The 22,533-nt window shown below is 35.5% G+C and overlaps 1 protein-coding gene across 1 annotated transcript in view; it reads right to left on the minus strand.

Moving 5' to 3' along the window:
• The window catches only part of TLL1 (tolloid like 1), a 203,824-nt gene that overhangs the window by 49,773 nt on the left and 131,518 nt on the right, over positions 1-22,533 (minus strand). The window contains exons 10-12 of the mRNA XM_029939149.1: positions 15,783-15,885; positions 13,059-13,175; positions 11,748-11,893 (exon numbers count right to left, since the gene is read on the minus strand). Of these exons, the coding sequence (XP_029795009.1) occupies positions 11,748-11,893; positions 13,059-13,175; positions 15,783-15,885 (366 nt within the window). The remainder of the gene's footprint in view (positions 1-11,747; positions 11,894-13,058; positions 13,176-15,782; positions 15,886-22,533) is intronic.

Consider the following 22,533-nt stretch of genomic DNA (forward strand, 5'->3'; position numbering starts at 1 on the left):
AATAGTTTATCCAAAAAACTGTTATTTTATTCTCAGAGAAGCTTGATTCAAATTGTTGATAAATATTGCACTGTTCAAGTTTATAAATATCTGTTTAGAGAAAAATCTGATAATATAAAATTACATTCTTTTTGTCCATGCAATTCTTTACCCATAGTCAGCACAGCTGTCGAGAGACTACTATATAGTAGAATAATACACTATATCACATATGTTGTGAACTATTGTTCAACATACAATCCACTACTTATTGGAATTCTTCTGTTATAAAATGCATGTCAGGAAACACATTCATTCCATTGAACCCAAATGGACAACCCGAATGGACAAAACTGCTGGTACAGTTGGTTGAAGAATCTACTTCATGATTTGTTAATTTGTCAATACACTAAAAATGACAGTCTTCAAATAAGATAAGCATAAGAACAAATAGACACAAATAGTCCTTGAAGTACAGATGAAGTCAGAACTAATTACCACATTTGCCGCTTCCCTTTTCTCAATCACAAATCAGGATTCGTTCTCCCTCGACAAATATCCAGTGCTTGCTATGCATCCATTTTTTTTCTTTCCAAGATTTTATTTAACTTCAAGTTAGTTAACATATAGTGCAATACTAGTTTCAGAAGTAGAAACCAGTGATTCATCATGTATATATATTTATACTGATATTGTTTATATATAAATATATTATGATATATTACATATGTTATATATAATGTAAATATATTTTATATATATGATACATAATATATAATATAATAAAGTATATGCTTTATATTTATATATATAAAAAAACACCCAGGGCTCATCCCAACAAGTGCCCTCCTTAATATCCACCAGCTATTTAGCCCATTCCTCACCCACCTCCCTCCAGCAACCCAGTTTGTTCTCTACGGTTAATAGTTTTTTATCATTTGCCTCTGTCTTTGTTTTTGTCTTATTTTTCCTTCCCTTCTTTTATGTTCATCTGTTTTGTTTCTTAAATGTCACATATGAGTAAAATCATATGGTATTTGTTTTTCTCTGACTGATTTATTTCACTTAGTATAGTATGCTCTAGTTCCATCCACATCATTGCAAATAGCAAGATTGTATTCTTTTTTTATGGCTGAGTAATATTCATATATATATATATATATATATATATATATATATATATATAATCACATCTTCTTTAGCTATTCATAGTTGATGGACATTTGGGCTCTTTTCATAATTTAACTATTTTTAATAGTGCTTCTGTAAACATTGTGGTGTGTGTGCATCTTTTAATATGTATGTTTGTATCCTTTGGATAAATACCTAGTGATGCAATTGCTGAGTTACAGGGTTGTTCTATTTTTAAGTTTCTGAGTGGCTACACTAGTTTGCATTCCAACCAACAGTGTAAGAGGGCTCCTCTTTATCTGCATCCTCACCAACATCTGTTGTTTCCTGTGTTGTTTACTTAGGCCATTCTGACGGTATAAGGCGGATGGTATCTCATTGTGATTTTGACTTGTATTTCCCAGATGATGAATGATGTTGAGCATTTCTCCATGTGTCTGCTAGACATTTGCATGTCTTGCATGGAACTGGTACCATTTAAAAATGTACCAAAAACCATAAGATACCTAGAAATAAACCTAACCAAAGAGGTAAAATATCTATATTCTGAAAACTATAGAACACTTATGAAAGAATTTGAAGAAGACCCAAGAAATGGAAAAACATCCATGCTTATGGACTGGAAGAACAAATTATGTTAAATATCTATACTACCCAAAGAAATCTACACATTCAATGGAATCCGTATCAAAATAATGCCAGCATTCTTCATGGAACTACAACAAACAATCCTAAAATTTGTATGGAACCAGAAAAGAATCCAACTAGTCAAAGCAATCCTGAAAAAGAAAAGCAAAGCTGGAAGCATCACAATCCCAGACTTCAAGCTGTATTACAAAGCTGTAATCATCAAGACAGTATGGTACTGGCACAAAAGAAGACACATAAATCAATGGAATCGAACAGAGGAGCCAGAAACGGACCATAACTATATGGTATGCATCCTTCAGTGAAATAACAAAGAGCCTTACCCTCCTGGACCTTACATGTTACTGTGGATAGAGAGCAAAGGGATACCAATGAGGATAAATGATTAAATCATAAAATATTAGTAACTAATAAATTCTATGGAAAAATATGCAGTGAAACAAGATACGAAGTATGAGAAGTAGCACACGTGGGGGGGGAGGGCGGGGGGAAGAAGAGAGAGAGAATCTTAAGCAGACTCCAAACTCAGAGCAGATGCGGTGGCTCAATCCCAAGGCAGGAGGACTCAGTCTCTCAATGTTAGATCATGGCCTGAACCAAAATCAAGAATCAGATGCTTAACCAACTGAGCCACCTTGGTGCCCCTACCCCTTTCAAAATCAGATTTCTCTACAAATATGAGAACATTTCCAGATGCTAAAGACTTTTCTTCCATCAAGGGAACACACACACAAAAAAAGTCCCAACTCTCCAGGTGTAGATTCGATAAAAGAATAAATAACACGGAACTAGTGACCCACTGTAGGGAAAAGAATCTAAGGTGTCAGCAAGCCAACCTCTCCTCACCTGCTTGAGCAGAACAGAACACCTTGCTCCTGACTTCCGAACCATTTTGGAAGAGAAGAGAACGAATTAGAGGAAGAAAAGAAGTGAGAACACACAATAAAGAAGCTGCTTTTTAAAAGTTAATTAAGAAAAATAAGAGGCACCTGGGTGGCTCAGTCGGTTAAGCGTTTGACTTTGGTTTGGGCTCAAGTCATGATCTAACAGTTCATGAGTTCAAGCCCTACATTGGCTCCATGCTTACAGTATGGAGCATGCTTGGATTTCTTTCTCTCTCCTTCTCTCTCTGCCCCTCTCACTCTCTCTGTCTGTCTGTCTCTCTCTCAAAAATAAATAAAAATTTAAGAAAAGAAAAAGAAAATTGCTCTATATTATAAGCCATACTGAGAAAAAATAAGATTAATTAGAATTGGTTTTTAATTACTATTTTGAGTAGATAACTGCTTTTTTAAATTACTAAATTAATAAGGAAGAAAGGAAGATAAAAAGAAGTGAAAAAGAAGTGAAAACATTTATGCTTCTGCAGTGATTAAAATGAAATAGGATAATGGATATTTCCCGGCACGTAAAACACACTATGTTCTTATAACAGTTACATAACAGATTTTTCTAAATTTTAATTTAAAGTACCTGTATATTCAGGTTACTTAGTAAACAAGTAGAGGTTTAAATATTTTATACGATACACAAAGTGCAAATATTTCATGGATGAAATGCATCAAAATGGTCAATGTTAGGATTAATTCTACTAGTACTTATTTATGAATTATGTATTACTTACATATTAAATATCATTCACTTGATGTTAGGGTTAACAAAACAGAAACATACACTATATTCTTACATAGTATGCCACAGCTGTTCAACTGCTTAGAAAATAAAATGTGCCTCATATACATGATATTTATGATATTATCCCCATACAACAACACTCCTAGATTTCTTATCAATGATCTCGATGATCTCTGTTTACACTATCTTTTCAGTTTAACTGCCTTAATCTCAATTGCAATGTGAACATAATAACTCTGCTCTATTCATTTTGATTATAATTATACCTCTTCAACTACATCTACACAAGAGTAATGATGGTGAGCACAAATTAAAGTTTGAGTTCTTTTATTTATGTCATTTGTGTAACATTTTCTCCAGCTATATCAATTACTTCATAAATATACAGAATGGGTAGAAATAAATGATTGAAATTGAAGAGTCAATAAGTGCACTGGTGTTATGCCAGTTAGCTCCATGTGAAAAAAGAACACCAAAGTCAAAGATTTATAAAAACAAAAAAAGAGGAGCGCCTGGGTGGCTCAGTTGGTTAAGCAACTGACTTCGGCACTGGTCATGATCTTGCGGTTCACGAGTTGGAGCCCCGCGTTGGGCTCTGTGCTGACAGCTCAGAGCCTGGAGCCTGCTTTGGATTCTGTGTCTCCCAATGTCTCTTCTCCTTACCTCATGCTCTTTCTCTCTCTCAAAATTAAACATTTAAAAAAAAAACAGTAGTTTCTTCTTGAGTTACAGCATGAATACAGTTCATATCTGGAACCTGAATGCAATGTCATGCACAATTACACTTATAATGAATATGCTTTTATAAGGATGATGTTGATTTATTATAGACATTAATATAATCAGAGCAGAAACCATGTTCAAATGGGGCAAGGTTATCATAAGATAAGCAGACCTAATATGTACGCATAGGATACAACCAATGTGACGGTAAGCTCTGAACAGTTTTTGGAAAACTGTATTTAAATGATATTAGAAGTAGATCCAAACACACACAAAAGGAAGAGTCAGTACCAAGAATAGCCAGAAGGTGTAAATATTACATTTGATTACTACGTGGGCATGGGTGCTCATGCCTGTACTGGCATGTTAGAGAGGAAACATGTAAAAGCCCAGTGACATTTATGTAGCAAGAACCCAAAGCAATTAAATCTAAACTACAGTGGTCAGTCTCTCATTTCCAAAATACAGACTTGTGCAGAGCTTTGTGCTCAGTGCACGTGAGTGAGCTGTGATGCTGAGGGAAAAGCCAGCCTTGAAAGAAGGGACTATCCCAAGCTTAAGACCCATTTGCACACTTTGCCTTCATTTTATAACCAAATTTCCACATAAATATTGCAAAAACATCTACCTAGTTATTTGTAAAAAGCTCTGAAAGCGCCCAAACTTCTAGATAATAGTTTCAATAAAAGCTCTCCCAGGTCCCTGAGAAACTAAAAATGGATTGAAAAATTCTTCGTTTGATTCAACAATCCCATTTCTGGATATATACCTAAAAAAATTGAAAGCAGGGTCCCAAAGAGATATTTATACATTCATGGTCATACCAACATTATTCATGACAATCAAAGGTGGAAGTAATCCAGATGCCTATCAATGGATGCATGAATCTACAAAATGTCAAATATATATACAATGGAATGTTATTTACTTAAAAAGGAGAGAAATTATTTCATGTGCTACCACATGGATGAACTTTGTAAATATTACACTGAGCGAAATAAGCTGGTCACAAAAAGGCAAGAAGTGAATGATTCCACTTACATGAGATATCTAGAATAGTCAAATTCATAGCGACAGAAAGTAGGAAAGTGCTTACCAGAAGTTGGGGGTAGGGGAGAAAAGTTGTTATTTTTTTAGTATAAATTTCCATTTTGCAAGGTGAAAAGAGTTTCAGAGATTGGTTGTACAACAATGTGACTGAACTTAACACTTCTGAACTGCACACTTGAAAAATGGTTAAGGTCGGGTGGCCTGGGTGGCCCAGTCAGTTAAGCATCCAATTCTTGGTTTCGATTCAGGTCATGATTGCACAGTTTGTGAGTTCAAGCCCCACATCGGGCTCTGTGCTGACAGAGTGGAGCCTGTTTAGTATTCTCTCCCACCTTCTCTCTCTGCCCCTCCCCCACTAGAGCGCGGGTGCATGCGCCGGCATGCTCGCTCTCTCTCTCTCTCTCTCTCTCTCTCTCTCAAAATAAAGAAATAAACTTTAAAAAATGGTTAAGATGGTAAATTTTATATTTATTTTACTATACTAATAGAAACAAGCCTCTCCTATGACTGTTAGACTATAGTTTTAGAATATAGTTAATGTAATCCACTACATAAATGATTATACTTTTAAAAATAATATAATTTAAAACAGTACACACAGGGAACGATGCTAAAGTCATTACTTTTTTCTTTGCAGAGAAATAGGTTTTAAAAAGTATGACAAAAAAAACACTGTCAATTAGCATTTACCATTAAAAATAAATTAATTTGGGGGACTTTCAGTGTCTGTGTGGATTCCCCAGAAGTATGCTACTAAATTTGATTTTCTCTTGTTAAAACCCCATAAGTATGCTACTGAATTTGATTTTCTTTTGTAAAAAAAAATAAAAATCAATTAATTTTAATAATGGGAAAAATCCAATAAAATTTAAGACATAATAAATACTATCAACAAAGGGAATTTTGAGTAAAACATAGAAAGGATTAACAATAGGTCATTATTTTGCTACTATCATATTTAATATTTCAGTGTTTAATATTATTTTATTACTACCATTAAATATTTAACACTAATGCATAGATCATTACATGTCAAAAACAGAAGGAATATATATACATACAACCATGTGAAAATGAAAATCATGACTCTAGGTTAATTTTATTTTCATATGACTTGGGTTGTTTAATGCTTCCACTTAATTTTTTTCTTCCATTACACAAGTATTTTCAACTCTTCAGTTTAATAGATATTTGCCTGGTAATATACATTTGACAGTGGATAAATGGTGGTGAATAAAACAGACATGTCCCTGACGACGAATATATGTTGCTTACACAACACAAATGCACAAATGAAGATAGGTATAAAGGGAAATAATTAATACGGTAAGAGAATATAAATGTATCTCTCTGCTCCCAGGATGTGCACAGGCCATGGAACTAATTTCAGTCGCAGTGCCTCCAATTATGAATTGTGTGACCTTGAGCAAGTTTTTGTAAATGAACACAAGCTAATCTTTCAGGGTAGAACTAAAGCCTCAACCATAAATCTGAAGAGCTACTTAATTCTCTTTGAAGTCATTAATCAAGATATATTCTTAGCCAAACATCCAAAAACAGTACAATGTGAACAGAAAAATGTTAACTAATTAAGATCTCTTTGTCTTGAGTTCCTAGGTCATTTAAAAGACTACTTAACTTAAACAATATAAAATATTTAGAAGAATTAAAGGATTACTTTTAGTTAGGCAATCCACAAAGTATCAAGATAAGCATTTTTGTGTATAGTTTACAGCTTGCATTAATGATGGGTAAGACTATTAAACATTTGTGATTTTCATAAGGGAAGTATAATCAAATCTGAGTGTATAGAAAGGTTGACAAGTACCTCAAACTTAATCCCACTTAAATTAATGACGTGGGGATTTCAATGTAAACATAAGTAAGCTCTGGGTTTATTTCACCTTTTCTGCTTTATTGACATTTCTTTGAAGTTGTTACTATAAACATTTGCAGTCTCCCAAACTTTTCTCTTCTGTATTTCTGCACATGGAAAGTGCTCCAGTTAAATAGCAGTACAGAGATTTCTTTACAAATAACTCTGAAATGATTTCTGACATGATATACATTCATGTACAAACCCACTTAGTACTGGCCTTAAGACACAATGCACCAGTAAGTACTGGGGAAGAAAAACCTCCCAAATATAATTACAAAAGTATCAGGACTCTATTGGCCTCCACATAATATCTTTTCCTGCTCAAAGACACCTGAAATTCATTAATAAACACACTTGTTCAGATTTTCTTTCTGTACTTACATTAAAATCTAAGTAGCAATAGGAGAGATAAAGTCATGACATAAATTCATAGAGATATAAATAATAGATAACTACTAAGTTATTTACTGTAGACTTCAACAAAATGATGGACAAATTTATCTTAAGAGTCCCTTTATCTGAAAGGAGAGAGTGTTTTGAAAAACACTTTTGAATAAAGGCAAAGACGGATATCAGTTAATAAAAACTGTTCTGTCAGCTAAAACCACAAAACACTGTGAAGTGGTGAGGGCTGTTTTTTTTTTAATTCTACGTCTTCAATATAAAATGTATAAGCTGAAGATTGAAAATACACTGCATAAATAAAAATTAATTGACATAAACAGATAGAAATTAACTAAATGAAACAAATCACCTAATGACCACCAGAACAAATTAAAAACATAAACCCAGATGATCCTGAGTATTCATGGTCGTTAAGTTATATAAAGTTTCTGAAAACACTGAATTAGTGAATTCAGATTCATTGTTCCTGGAAAACTCCAGAATTAGATTCTTGTGAGCCTCTGGTTACAAAATTTTTGCCAATCAATCAACATACAACCTTGTTTTATGTGTATTTCTGTTGGAAGACACCTTTATGTATATTACCAATTCATGAATACAACTCGCAGGCAACTGCATTATAACGCATGCCTGAACGATGTTTATATAACACATACATTTTCACCATAAGGCACAACATAGCTGGGAATGTGCAAGACAGATGACTCAAATATTCTGCAACTCTGTGCATGTCCATAAATGACCCCAAAACACCGTGGGTATTGACTTGTGGGTTACAAATAAATTCTAGTAGGCAAATTTGTAAATATAGAATCTATAAATAATGAATATTGACTATACCTGGATTTTGAAGCTGGTTTAGTACTTACTTGTATGATATTAGGTTAATGGGATAAGTTAATTTGCCTTTTCTAAAAAATTTAGATGCTATATTAGAACATCTCTAAACTCCTGGTCACTTCTGAATTTCTTAGAACTCAGGATCTAGTCTAAAGTGGGCTATATGGCATACCAAGTCCTGCATAATACAAGTTTTTCTTACCTACCTATCTAAACTTGTTTCCCTCCACATAGAAACTTATGTACCTTTGATAAAGGAAGAATATATTACTTTCCACCCACCAATAACCATGCACTCGCACACTCTCTTACCTATAGTCCACCCATTCTTTCATCTTTCCCATTATCATGTATTAATCACACATCTGGTGGTGTTGGAGATATGGCGATTGACAAGACAGGTTAAGATGCTTACCCTTTGGTGATCATATTTTAGTGAGAGAGACAGTAACCATGTAAAGAAACAGATCCATAACATAAATTCCAGTAGTTATAAGTGCAATAAACTAAAATAAAACAAAAATGGTTTACAGACAATTGTAGGTAAAAAAAAAATATTTTAGAGTTATCAAGCAAAGACTTTTTAAGGAAGTGATGACAAAGCAGAGATCCAAATGATATGAGAGGAATAAAAGAAGAAATTTAGAGGTACTAAGAGCATCAGGGACCAGAAGACCAGAGGGGCTGGCTCAGGGAGAGTGAGGAGCTTGGGAGCGATCATGGGTTGCCTTGGTCCATGATCACTGTCTAGGTTTTAGTTTAGGTGTAATAGAAAACTCCTTAAGGATAGTGTGATGATCTAACTTACACTGTGAAAATATCACTCAGGCTATTGTGTGGAGATCAGGATATGTAGGGCAAGAGTAGAAACATGAACCTCTCACTAAGTTCCAAGAGAAGGAAGAGCCGTGGGAACAGAGTAGTGACCGGAAAGTGGAATAACGTAGTCATGGAGGGGCACTGTTGAAGACAAAGCAAATGATATGTTGATCTTTTGGCCTCAGGGTTTAAAATTGGAATCAGGGATATTCCTTGACTAAATAGTGACATACTGAAATAGTAAATACTAAAGTAAGAAAGACTGAAGAAGAAAGAGTGGGTTAGTGAGTGGAACAAGACGATCAAAGATTTGGTTTTAGTCATTTAAAGATGAGAGACCTACCTGACATTGAAATATGTCCAGTATATTAATAAAGGAGGAATAAACATAAGGAAATGCAGCAAAATGAAGAACGGACAGGAACCGAGAAATAACAGATAAAATGTACCATCAGCCAAACTATGACAGGACTTTTCCCGAATCCCAAATCTTAGTAATAACTTACTCATCCACTCAATCAACGAGTATTTCTTAAGCAACTACTCTGTGTCAGCTATGGTTCTAAGTACCTGAGATGTAAATGTTTCCGATCTGTCCTTACACTATCCTATTGTTGAAGCATATCACCGTAACTGTATTAGCATTAAAAAAAAATAACACCTGCAAACCAGCTAAGCCTTCTGTATCTCAGAAATTGTATTTCAGTTTTTAGATGCATGGAATTTAGTTTTATAGGCCTTCTCTGAAATCACTTCTTGGGGCGCCTGGCTGGCTCATTCGGGTAAGCAGCGGACTTCAGCTCAGGTCAAGATCTCATGGTTCGTGAGTTCGAGCTCAGCATCGGGGTCTGTGCTGACAGCTCAGAGCCTGGAGCCTGCTTCTGATTCTGTGTCTCCCTCTCTCTCTGACCCTTCTCCATTCATACTCTGTCTCTCTCTCTCTCTCTCAAAAATAAATAAATGTTAAAGAAATTTGAAATCACTTCTGTAATAGAATTGCATAAAACATTCAATTATATATAAAAGTTCATCTCTTAGTTATTTGCAACATCACAAAAATACAAATAAAGTAGTCATTAGGTAGATAATTTTTCACTGAACCAGCTATTTTGGTCTAAATAGGAAGTGAATCCTATCCAGTTTTAGTTTACTATTAACAATCAGGCGGTCTACTTGAATACATTTTGCCATATTACTGATCCATGAAAATAATAAAATTCTGGGCACCTGGGTGCCTCAGTTGGTTAAGCGTCTGACATCAGCTCAGGTCATGATCTCACTGTTCGTAGGTTCAAGCCCCGCATTGGCCTCTGTGCTGACAGCTCAGAGCCTACATCCTACTTCAGATTCTCTGTCTCCCTCTCTCTCTGCCTTTCCCTCACTCATACTCTGTCTCTGTCTCTCTCAAAAAATAAATAAACATTAAATTTTTTTAAATATCAAAATTCAAATGAGTCAAATAATTTCAAGAATTAAGTTTTCCAAAAATGCAAGATTATCAGAAGCGTATACTACAATCTCATGATCACATAAGAGAAGATGATTTTTTTCATGATAAAAGGAAGTATGTCTGGGCAACTAAAAGGCACATGCGAAGGGGTAGAGGTAAGGAACAAAGAAACACATCACACAGCCTGCAGATGGAGGTGAGAGACTCTCTGGGCTCATGGGTCATGTCTGGATTCCCCTGGTGTTTCTGCTGTGGAGACAGAGACACGACCACACTCACCGCACAGAGACACAAGTATACTCTGGAGAGGATGGGGTTTTCTACAGTCTTAGGATTGCTCCGACAGAGAAACTGCCTTCTCATCAGTGAAGACATAATCTCCACTAATGGCATCTGGATCTCTGACCCCTGTCTCAACCTACCCACACCATCTCATCATTCCTTCCCACTTCACCTTGGGGTCTTGATTTCTAGGCTGATTCTTTGATGTAAAATTCTATGGAGTTCTTGACAAATTCCCCCATCTCTTGGCTTCTAATCCGGACTCAGTTCCGCCAGCCCCACTAAAATGACTCATTAGACAGCTCAGTAGTTTTTTTGAACCCGGACTTTGCTCCAGAATTCTGACTAACCTTTGATTTATTGTGCCTTTGTCTCATAATGTAATGTTGGGGCTGATCTCCTCCCCAGTATACATTTTTGATGAAATCGAAAGCTAAAAACACTTAAATCTCTATTTCTGATATGAATAGTTTTCTGCACAATGGTAAAAAGGTGAAAAATGGATTTTCTCCAGAACAACAGAAAATGATGGTCTACCTTTTACCCTCTTAGTTTACAAGAGAAATAAAAGTTCTATTATTTAATGGACTCTTCAAGAAGTCTTGTGAAAGACGCCTGTGCATTTGTCAAAGGAAACTATTGTCAGTACTTCAAACATTCTAATTCAAATGGCACAGTTAATGTAAACTCACTTTAATCTTCTTGAAAATGTCTGCAACAAGAGGAAAGAAGGGAAAAAAAACAACCTCTTTCACTCTTGATGTTACTTTTTATAGGCAATCCTTTGCTTCTCCGCTGATTAAAAAGTGGATTCTCTGGTTCTCTGCTTATTTAATGAGGATCCCCTTAAATGGCACTGTCATTTACGGAGGATATGTTCCATGAAGGTTGCCTAAAAGACTTTACCTCAAAGGCCTGAAAGGTCAATCCAACATAGGAGTTTTCCGACACTGTTATTTTCCACACACATTCCTTCATCGGTCTGTAGTCATCAGGATAATTAGGAGACTGAATCTGTCCCTCATTTTTATGTATCTCACCTCCACAGATTGCTGAGGGTAAAAATAAACAAAAAATAAATCCAGATGCGCCATTTCGTTTTCATTTTCTACAGAGATAACATTTTAGTTCAATGCCTAAAGCTGAGTACATAAAGACCGGGTTATAAAATCAAAGTTGGCTGGCTGTATGTACTGTTGTAAATATCTAGATGGCAAAAGCAGGGTGTTAACTATAAATATCAGATAATCGCAGGAGAATGTAGGATTTTTTGTCACTATTTACTGGCACCTTTACAAAAGACAGCTTTTTTTTAACTTTTAAAAACCTTTTGAGATTTTGTAAATATGTTCTATGTGATAGAATATTTTACCATGTTCTGTATGATTGCCTGAACTGGTTCTTACAGTCTTTTGACCTCAAGTAAAATAGTCGATCAAGAGAGACGCTCATAGAACTCTCTGGGCCTCCGGCAGTGAGCTAGCATCATGCGCTCCACATCTGTGGCTCCATCCAAATAATCCTTCACACTGCCATACAGTTAATCTCTAAAACAAAATGCCTCCATTTACTTAAAAGTTTAAGGGAAGCAGAAATCTTCTGTCTTCTAAATTACCTAACCTCCTGTGCTAGGAAAAGCAGGAGAAAGAAAGTTCTCTTCGGCCCACAAACCGGCAAGAAACGGGCTCCTTTTAAAGCCAGGGCACACAATGCCCGCTTATTATTTTAGAGAAGTATAGAACAAAGCATCTAGTAAATTCTCCCTTGAATGCTGACTCTCTCACTCAGACAAAGCATGCCCTAGAAATGTGCACGATTGCTTTCTGTGCAGTTTCCTATAACAGAGCAATTTCAGCAATATAGGGACCAAATAGACACAAATCTAGTACAAAGGAAAAATCATAATTTCTTCGTGACATTTTACTACCATCATGGAAACAGATGGAAATTTAAGAGCTCTTAGGCCATTTCCCCCTCATGCACCCCTACATACATTTATATTCTACTATGTCACTGGTACCAAAATACAGATTCTTCTTGCAATTTAAATGTACCAAGTATTTTTCTTAAAATCAGTCTTGCGAATATTATAACACAGATTTAGAGAACTTCATAATTCAAACAAAGGGGTACAGTATCATTCTAATGACACTGAGAGAAAGGACATTTCTGCTAAGAGATTTAGGGGAAGCAATCTCTAAACTTAATGTGACTTGCCTTCATAAAGAGCTGCAAAGCCTTTTCCCACCCAATTACTGCTGCTACGAAATTCAATCCACATTCTGCTGTCTGTAGAGGTAAGAACATCAGGCAACGTGTCCCCACAGAATCTACCTAAAAGAAATAAAAGAATAAAGAGAAACTCCTAAATATGACTCTATATTCTTTTTTAAAGTTTTTAATGTTTATTTATTTTTGAGACAGAGACAGAGTGGGAGCAGGGGAGGGGCAGAGAGAGAGGGAGATATAGGATCTGAAACAGCCTCCAGGCTCTCAGCTGTGAGCGCAGAGCCGGATGCGGGGCTCTAACTCACTAATCATGAGATCATGACCTGAGCCGAAGTCGTATGCTTAACCGACTGAGCCACCCAGGCGCCCCAAAATATGACTCTATATTCTAATTGCTTTCCACACCAGCTACAAATTATATACATATACATACACCTGACTTGGTTCCTACACTCTATCCGGAGTAACTAGAGTTAGAAGTATGACTTAATATTTACTTAATAAAGGTGGATAAATAAAATAATCTCTTCAAATATATTTATAATATATAGGAACACATCATCCTCAGATTAACTGGATGATGTCCATATCATTGTCTATAGAATTAAGAAACAGCTAGTGTAAAAGACATATTGGTAAAAGATCACACGATATGTTAAGGTAGGGAGTATTCTTTCATGGAGAACAGAAAACAGTACAAATGATCTGAAATCAAAGTGGTCACTGTAGAGCAGTAACTCGGTGAAGGATGTGTCTCAGCCCGCAGTGGAGTTCTTGGTCTAGTCCGGCTGGATGACGACCCATCAGGGAGCCCCACATACTGCCGCAAGGCTTTGACACTATTGCACACATTCCATCTTGTAAATGAAGATATAATCTTCAGTGCAGTAGGCAGAACGCTAAACAGTCCCTGAAGCCTTATGTCTGAGTTGTGATCATTTTCTAATTGTGTATCCACAAGGGAGTAGAATACCAAGTGGATATTATAATACCTGTCATTCCTTCTTTCTTCCCTCAACCTTCTAGAAATATTTATTGGCTCACTGTATGTCTGTCACTGTGCTTTAACTTTTCATATGATGACAAAATGGTTAAATACGGCAATCCACACGAAGTAATTTTACCAACAATACATGGTCATCCATTTTTGTGTGCCCCTGGCAGGGATGTCATACGTAAGTTTAGTATATGAAAAATGGCAGTCACCTTCAACTCTTGCTAAGAGTCAACAGATGAAGAAGTGTCTTCCTAAATGGCAAAGTGAATTAGGAATATGCAAAAGAGAGTAGTGTTTCTTAAACTGTAATGTGCATATGAAATCCCAAGGAGTCTGGTAAGATAGGGTCTCTGATTCAGAAAAAATGGAGTGGAACCTGAACATCCACATTTCTAACAAGTGATTCTGATGTTGCCGGTCTGATGGTTACACTTTAAGGATTAGGTCTTGGGGGGGAAAGTGAGAAAAACTTTCCGCAGTAAACCACAATCAGGCTGAACCAGTCTGGTGAGCCACTATAGACTGAAGCGAGGTATGCTGATAGCGTCCTAAAAAATAAGTGTGCTGTAGATTTGGTTCTTCAATATGGATTTAATGAAATATGGTCTTTAGAACATACGTACGTACATTACAAACTGCTTCACCGAGGCTAAGAAACGAAGTGTTCCTCAATCTGACTTGTTAAATCAGCTCAACTCTATTTTTTCCTTATTTTTAAACACTTCTAGAATCTCTTGGACTTCCTAAGGCTTTTAACACACTTTTAGATACAACACCATCCACTCAGCAGGTTTTAGATATTAAGAAAAAAGAAGATCTGTATTGCACATAAACACAACTGAGCAGAGCTACTTCTAAAAATAAAGTTGCCATTTCAAAAAAAAATCAATATAGAGTAGATACACTCTCACAACGGTTCTCACCTTTAAGCAAAACAGAGGGCAACAGTAAAACGCCTCATTCAAGTTAATGGTGTGGTCTGTGGTTAAACTTTGGCAGCTGACTTTTGTGAGCACCAAATCTGAGCTACAATTTATGATACAAAGTACAAATGCTTCTTCTCAGCCACAAAAAACTCTCTGAGACGCAAAACAGTGATGCCTAGAGTAAGAGCTAACATGCGTGGCTTAAGAAATCAGCCACCAAACGTGTCGCCAACGGCTCATGTTCTACTCCCGTAGCAAACGAAACAAAACACATATTCACACCCTCACATAACTGACTTGATATCCACATTAAAATAATGCTTAAATTAAAAATATGTAGGTGAAAGCTATTCTAAATCACTATACTCAGATCCAAGTACTTACTTATAATGTAAGCTACTTTAAAATTAATCTATTTATTTGTATTTTTGTTGAGGTTGAAAGAAGTATAATAAAAATGAAAATGTGGGCCTCCATACATTTTTAACTCTAAGATAACGCAAGTGAACCTACTTTGCGGGGCACCTGGGTGGCTCACTCGATTGAGCATCTGACTTTGGCTCAGGTCATGTTCTCCCCATTTGTGAGCTCAAGCCCCGTGTCCGGCTCTGTGCTGACAGCTCAGAGTCTGGAGCTTGACTCAGGATTCTGTGTCTCCCTCTCTCTCTGCCTTGCCCCTGTTCACACTTTTTCTCTCAAAACTAAATAAACATTAAAAATTTTTTTAAAAATTACTTTGGGCAGGACAGACTATACCCATGGCCATGTAGAGGGAAAACAGTCTCTTACCAAGGAGAGGCGATTTCCTCCAGTACCCATCTCTTACTTCAATGTAGTCATACCAGCACAGACTGCTCTTGTACAGGTCCATCGTGGTAAAATTCAAAACGATCTGCAGATTGGAGCATAACAACACAAAGAAGAAAATGACTGCAACAACACATATTAATTTGATTCCTGGAGATTAGGAACCCAGGATTACAATGAAAACAGATTCGTAGCTAATTTTTTTTTCTGTCAGTATACCCTTAATATATTTTCTTGACAAATGCCTCAAAAAAAGAAAATATTTTCTCATGCTCATTGATGTTTGGCAATATAGAAACACAATGTCAGTGGTTCAACTAAACATTTTAGCAATTAAAGCAAAGTTTCTGTAGAAGTAGTTTAAACAATTTTGAGACAAATCTTCATTCAAATAGTTTGTTCTCCATGTTTTAAGATAAATATGACTTAAACCATTAGAAGTTCTGATTTTGCCATGAATGTCTTCTTTTTAATAATTTATTTCAAAGAAGAGTCAGACATCTACAATTAGGTTAAAAATTACCACCATGTGCCATGTTCCAAGAACATAATATCATTGTGTACATTGAAATGTTTTAATTACAAATTTGAATTTGTCCATGTAACTATAATCAAAGGCAGATGCCACTATGCTTCTCTAGATCCAAGAATATACATTCAAAGACCTTTCAAGTTACAAGATCTTACACATGCCTCTTTATTCTGTACTTTGTCTTGAAATGATGCTGCTTTTTGTTAAGATAATTCAAATAATTCACGAACAACTCTAGGAAGGACAAGTTTCTTACTGCTTTATAACAACACTTTACTTTTCAATGAATTAACGCTTGTTGATTACACTAAAAGTAGAGCCAAACTAACGTGGGAAATATACCTACCTGAAGTAAAATTCACTTGGAAAATAGTTTTTTTATTTGCAAAAACTCATTCTAAACTCTATTCTGCTTAAAATATCTAAGACACTTGAAGTGTGTAGTAAACCTGTTTTTTTTTTTACTCTGGAAGCTGAAATGGACTTTGGCCCAAAGCAACAAATTATGAGTATTTAAATAAATGTTTCTAATCTAAAACTATAGCTTGTAATAACATTTAAAGAATCCTTTGGTGACTGTATAAAATTCTGAATGTAAGAGAATTCTCAAGTTCAAGAAATGAGTAAAATATATAATCAATCAATACTGAATCCACATTCCAGAAAAGTACTACCATTTTTGTATAAGAAAGCATGTGCTTCTCCCCTTTCTTGAACATAATACTTCAACAGAACATAAGTATCTAATTATAGCAAATCAATCCTTTTTTAAAGCTTTTAAAAAATATCTTTCTATAGTTTTTAAAATTTATTTTGAGAGACAGAGAGAGAGAACACACTTGAGTGGGAGCAGAGCAGAGAGAGAGAGAGAGGGAGAGAGAATCCTAAGCAGGCTTCAACTCTCAGCACGGAGCCTGATGTGGGGCTCAAACTCATGAACCAAGAGATCATGACCTGAGCTGATGCTTACCTGACTGAGCTACCCAGGTCCCCCGCACGTCAAATCAATCCGAATCTAGCTTGCTTCTTCCAAGACTTGAAGATATAGCATAACAGTAAATATTTCTCAAGACATCTTTTATTTCAGCAACACAATGATGATCACTGAAACTGAAACTGCCCATATAAATACTCATTTTATAGAGATGGAAACTAAGAATTTGTCTAACTATAATGAAAGCCTTATAATTATAATACCTTATAATGGCATTAACATTTCACCATTAAACTTGACCTTTGTTGGTTTCCTTAAACATGTACTTCCTTAATTCCAAAGAGATGAAATCTCCAGGAGACGTGAGAGTAGAGACACACTGTTCTGATTTTTAATGTAATACAATAAGTGTAGCATAACTTGGTTTTGTTTGATTGTTCCTTTATTTCTATCTTATTTAGAGTTTCTCTTTTCTCTTTGTTTTTCTTTTCCTTCACCTAATTTTATCATTCAAAATAGTCTCAAAGATGTTACAAGAATTTCCAAGATATCCAAGGACACTGGACTGAACCTATTTTCCTTTCTTTTTCAGTAACCCTCAACACTCCATTATCAAAATGCATAGTTTCAAAACATTATTTTTCTGAAATTCTCAATACGTTTTCTACTCCATCTCTGAATACCAATGCAACATTAGGTTATTCTTATGACATAATTGAGAAATAATTTCTGGTTTTTCTCCTTAATATCTGCCTGATATTAGGTTTCATTCTACATTTGTGTTTTCTCCACAGCAACCACCAGGAATTCGAATCTGCAGGGTCATGTAAGAACTCAGTTATTATTGGGAAAATGGCAAAACTGGAATTTAAACACAAACAGTAGACCCTAAGGCTCATTTTATGGCTTCCTTCTTGGATCTAAAGGTGAATTTTATAATGGAGTGCAAATAGTTCCACTTCCTCTTCTAGGAGGGGAAAAAAACAGCTAAATTTAAAGTATGTATATCATCAAATTTTATTCAAAATTGAAACAATGTGGTTGGATTGCTAACAAGTAGTTAATATTTGAAGTTTAGAACACACACACACACTCTCACACACACACACTTGGTTGGGGGATAACTCTAAACAGAAAAGTTTCCTATCTTGACTTTAATATTCTATTTTAAACGCCAAGCACTGTGAAGGAACAAAACTGGCTGACTTTAATATAAAACACAGTCCTTTAGAAGCAGAAAATGTAATAAAGATAGGTTTTCTAAAATCAAATCTTAGGGCTCTGACATAGAAGTAACATGCTGGCCTTTGACTAAGGTTGCTAGCAGAATCCATACTTGGATTGCAAATCAAAAGCACTTGGGAAATATCTGGTTGTCTTATATTATTTTATGTAAATATGTTGCATCTTTTTTAAAGAATCATGAGGAAAAACTACCTTGCACAATTATATAAATGAGTATTTCTTATTGTAAGTATTAGTTTAGCATTATAAATTTAAAATTCATCATGACTCCTTTGGAACATGAGATTGAAGGAGATACAATGAATAATTCTAAGATTTCCTGTGATCTGTAATGGGTCTTAGTTGCTACTCTGCAAAGTTAAATTGATATAATTGCTGTGGAGTTTGCTTTTTAAAACTTTGTGCAGAGTGCAGAATCTTGAAGAAAGGCAGACCAATAGTCAAGGGACTGGATGTCTGCATATCTCCAGAGAAAAAAAGTAATCAAAAAACTATTGTCAGCATAATTAAGACATTACTACCTAAACTAATTCCATGAGCACCACAGGACTAATTAGAATAACATTTATGCCTTACAGTGCTGAGGATGAGAAAGACACAAATCTTGTCAATTAGACTGATATCATTAAAAAGCTCTTTAGAAAAACAAATATTAAAATCAAAACCAGAAAAACAAAATAGATTTCTGAGTTCCAGCCAGAAGAAGCTTAGACAAGCTTAATAATCTCTAGGGAGACTGCAGTTTTCTTCTCAGGAATAAAATTAAGGGGTGAAAAGATAAGTAACCTATACTCCATGGGTCAAATCTAACCTTGAGCCAGTTTTTGTAAAAGGTTTTGGACCCATTCCTTTATATATTGTCTGTGACTGCTTTTGCAATACTATAGAATTGAACATTTGCAACAAACTGTATAAACTGCAAAGCCAAAGATATTTACTATATACCCTTTCCAGAAAAATCTGCCAACAAATGGAATAATTGATCATTATGCTTTTGTTCAGCCCTGAATTGTATCAGTCTAAAGGGATAAATTTACATCTTTTTCCTGCAACTGGAAGTTATCTATGATTGGGCATCAGAGAGTCTGGGTTCAAGTTCTAGTTTCTTGGTTTGCTCATTTACTTAAAACTTCCTTAGTTTGAGTTTATTTTCTTACTATAAAAGCCCTGGAAGCCATAATATCAAGCTGGTCTCAGCAGAGTTAAATCAGAAAGATTTGATTGGATAATGTTAGTACACCACTAAGGTAATCTAAAAGCAGTTAAGATTCTCATGTATTAATATTTTCACGGTAAATACAAATCCTCACAATATAAATCCTGAAGACAGTTATCAAATAAATGAAACTACTGATCCAATTTACTTAATTCAACTATGCTGGGAAACATGAAAATATCAGCTTAATTTTAAGGTTCCACAGGAAAATCACTAATTAAAGTAAGGGATTCTTACTTTAAAATCTAAAGAATAGACCAAAAAACCTGGGCCCTTGGCTCAAGTCCCTGCCTTACAACAAATTAATTCTACGAGTCAGGTAGATCCCTAATTCCATCAAGGATTTATTATGACAGGTGAAAAATGGGCACTGGATTATGCCATAAAGTAATTTCTCTGCTCAAAATTATAGGATAACACCTGGATTTTGACATTTTGATGTCATTACAAACTCCTCACAGGAATGTATCTCACACCTTCTCTTCCCTAATTCCTCCTCCACCCAATAGCTAATCAATTTCAACCTGCCCGATCCCTCTTCTGTTCTCCTTCCACTTTCACTGACCATGCTCTTCATATTCTTTGCATTAACTGAAATAATTTCACAAGGTGTGTTTTGGTTTTCAGGTTCACTTCTCTCCAATTCATCCTACGTGTATGGCCACTTTAATCCCTTCAAAGTTGGGCACCAACGACTTCACATCAACTCAATGTAAATTTCTAAGCCTGAGCATTAGGACTCTAGGGTCATAACCCACCACTGTAGCCTCATCTTTCACTACCTCAAACACAGAATCTTCATCCCGCCCGTCCCTGACTTCTTGCTGGTACGCCCTGAAAAAGTACCCCCATTCCCAGCACCCCTTTCTTCAAGGTGTATGTTATTCCTCCCAGGGCACCATGCTCGCCTTCCCTGTTTCGAGAATTCCTTCACACGTTTCAAAATCGGTATCAAAGGTCTAGATCTCCCAAGAAGATCTGACCTCTCCTATCTTAGCATTTCCACATAGCTTGCTTCTTATTTCTGGTTTTATAATATTAAAAAGAAACTTAATTTATTTAAGTATCCTGATGTATTTTCATTTTGTTACTTTTGATTTATGGACTCAATATTACTTCTCTAGGAAGAAACAAAACACTTATATGTTCTTAAGAAAAATATGAAGTACAAGTTTAATTTTTGTGCAAATACTTAAAAATTATTTCATTATTATTTATTAAAAATATTTGTCCAACATATTTGAAAAATCATCCTTATAAACAAATATATGACAAGTTTTTTATGCCTTCCAGCACAATTCTGGGCTTTTTAGTTTCCTCTATTGGTCTGGAAGCCTGTTTTGACATTGCTACAGAGTATGAATTACTGATGCTTCATAATGTTTTTCTCTTGTCTTACAGTGCAATCCACTTTCCATCATTACATTTTTTCTAACTTGCCTTGGATATTCCGACCTTCATAATTTTATAAATAACCTCTGAAACAATTGGGTATAAAACAGAAATCTATTGTAAATTTACTGCAATTACATTAAAGCTATACATTAATTTGGTCTACTTATTTTAATTTTCAAAAGGTGGTGGTTTAGTCAGTTAAGCCTCTGACTTTTTTTTTTTAAGAGAGAGACAGCATGAGCAGGGGAGGGTCAGAGAGAAGGGGAGACAAAGAATCTGAAGCAGTCTCCAGGCTCTGAGCTAGCCATCAACAGAGACCGACGAGGGACTGGAACCCAGGAACCGTGAGATCATGACCTAAGCCGAAGTCAGAGAGTTAACCAATTGAGCCACCCAGGCGCCCCAAGCCTCTGACTCTCAGAAAAAAATACTTCCCAAAAATACTAATAAAAATATATCCTAAAATACAAACCACAGGCAGGACAAAAAGAGCCTTAATGGAGTTTGAAATGTGAGAAAAAATAATGAATAAAAATATTTGGTAAATCTTCAAGTGTGCTGTTGGAAATGAATACCCATGTACAAGAGAATGAAGAACTCTTTAATTTAAACCATATACAAAAATTAATTCAACAATGAATTAAAGACCTAAGCACAAAACCCAAAACTATAAAACTAGAAGAAAGTATAGAGAAAAAGCTTCATGATATTGGAACTGGCAATGATTTCTTGGATATGGCAGAAAGGCATAGGCAAAAAAGCAGAAATAGTTAAGTGGAGCTACATTAAACTAAAAGGCTTTTTTGCAAAGCAAATAATCAACAGGGTAAAAGAGCAACTATAGAAAAGAAGAAAATAGTGGCGCCTGTGTGGCTTAGTCAGTTGAGCGTCCAACTTCAGCTCAGGTCATAATCTCACGGTTCGTCGGTTTGAGCCCTGCATCGGGCTCTGTGCTGACAGCTCAGAGCCTGGAACCTGTCTTCAGATTCTGTATCTCCCTCTCTCTCTCTGACCTTCCCCTGCTTGTACTGTCTCTCTCTGTCCCTCAAAAATTAATAAAAAACATAAAAAAGAAAATATTTATTTGCAAATCATATACCTCATAAAGGGTTAATAGCAAGAATATGTAATAATCATAAACTCCACAAGAAAAAATAAAGAATCCAAATTAAAAATGGGCAAAACACTTGAGGATAGCATTTTTCCAAAGATGATATACAAATGGCCAACAAGCATATGAAAAGACGGCCAACATCACTATCATCAGAGAAACACAAAACAAAACCACAATAAGGAGTGTCTGGGTGGCTAATTGGTTGAGCATCTGACTCTTGATTTCAGTTCAAGTCATGATACCAGGGTCCTGGGATCAAGCCCCACACTGGGCTCTGTACTGAGCATGAAGCCTGCT

This window comes from Suricata suricatta, chromosome 1 (assembly GCF_006229205.1).
Source record: "Suricata suricatta isolate VVHF042 chromosome 1, meerkat_22Aug2017_6uvM2_HiC, whole genome shotgun sequence".
Classification (NCBI taxonomy): domain Eukaryota; kingdom Metazoa; phylum Chordata; class Mammalia; order Carnivora; family Herpestidae; genus Suricata; species Suricata suricatta.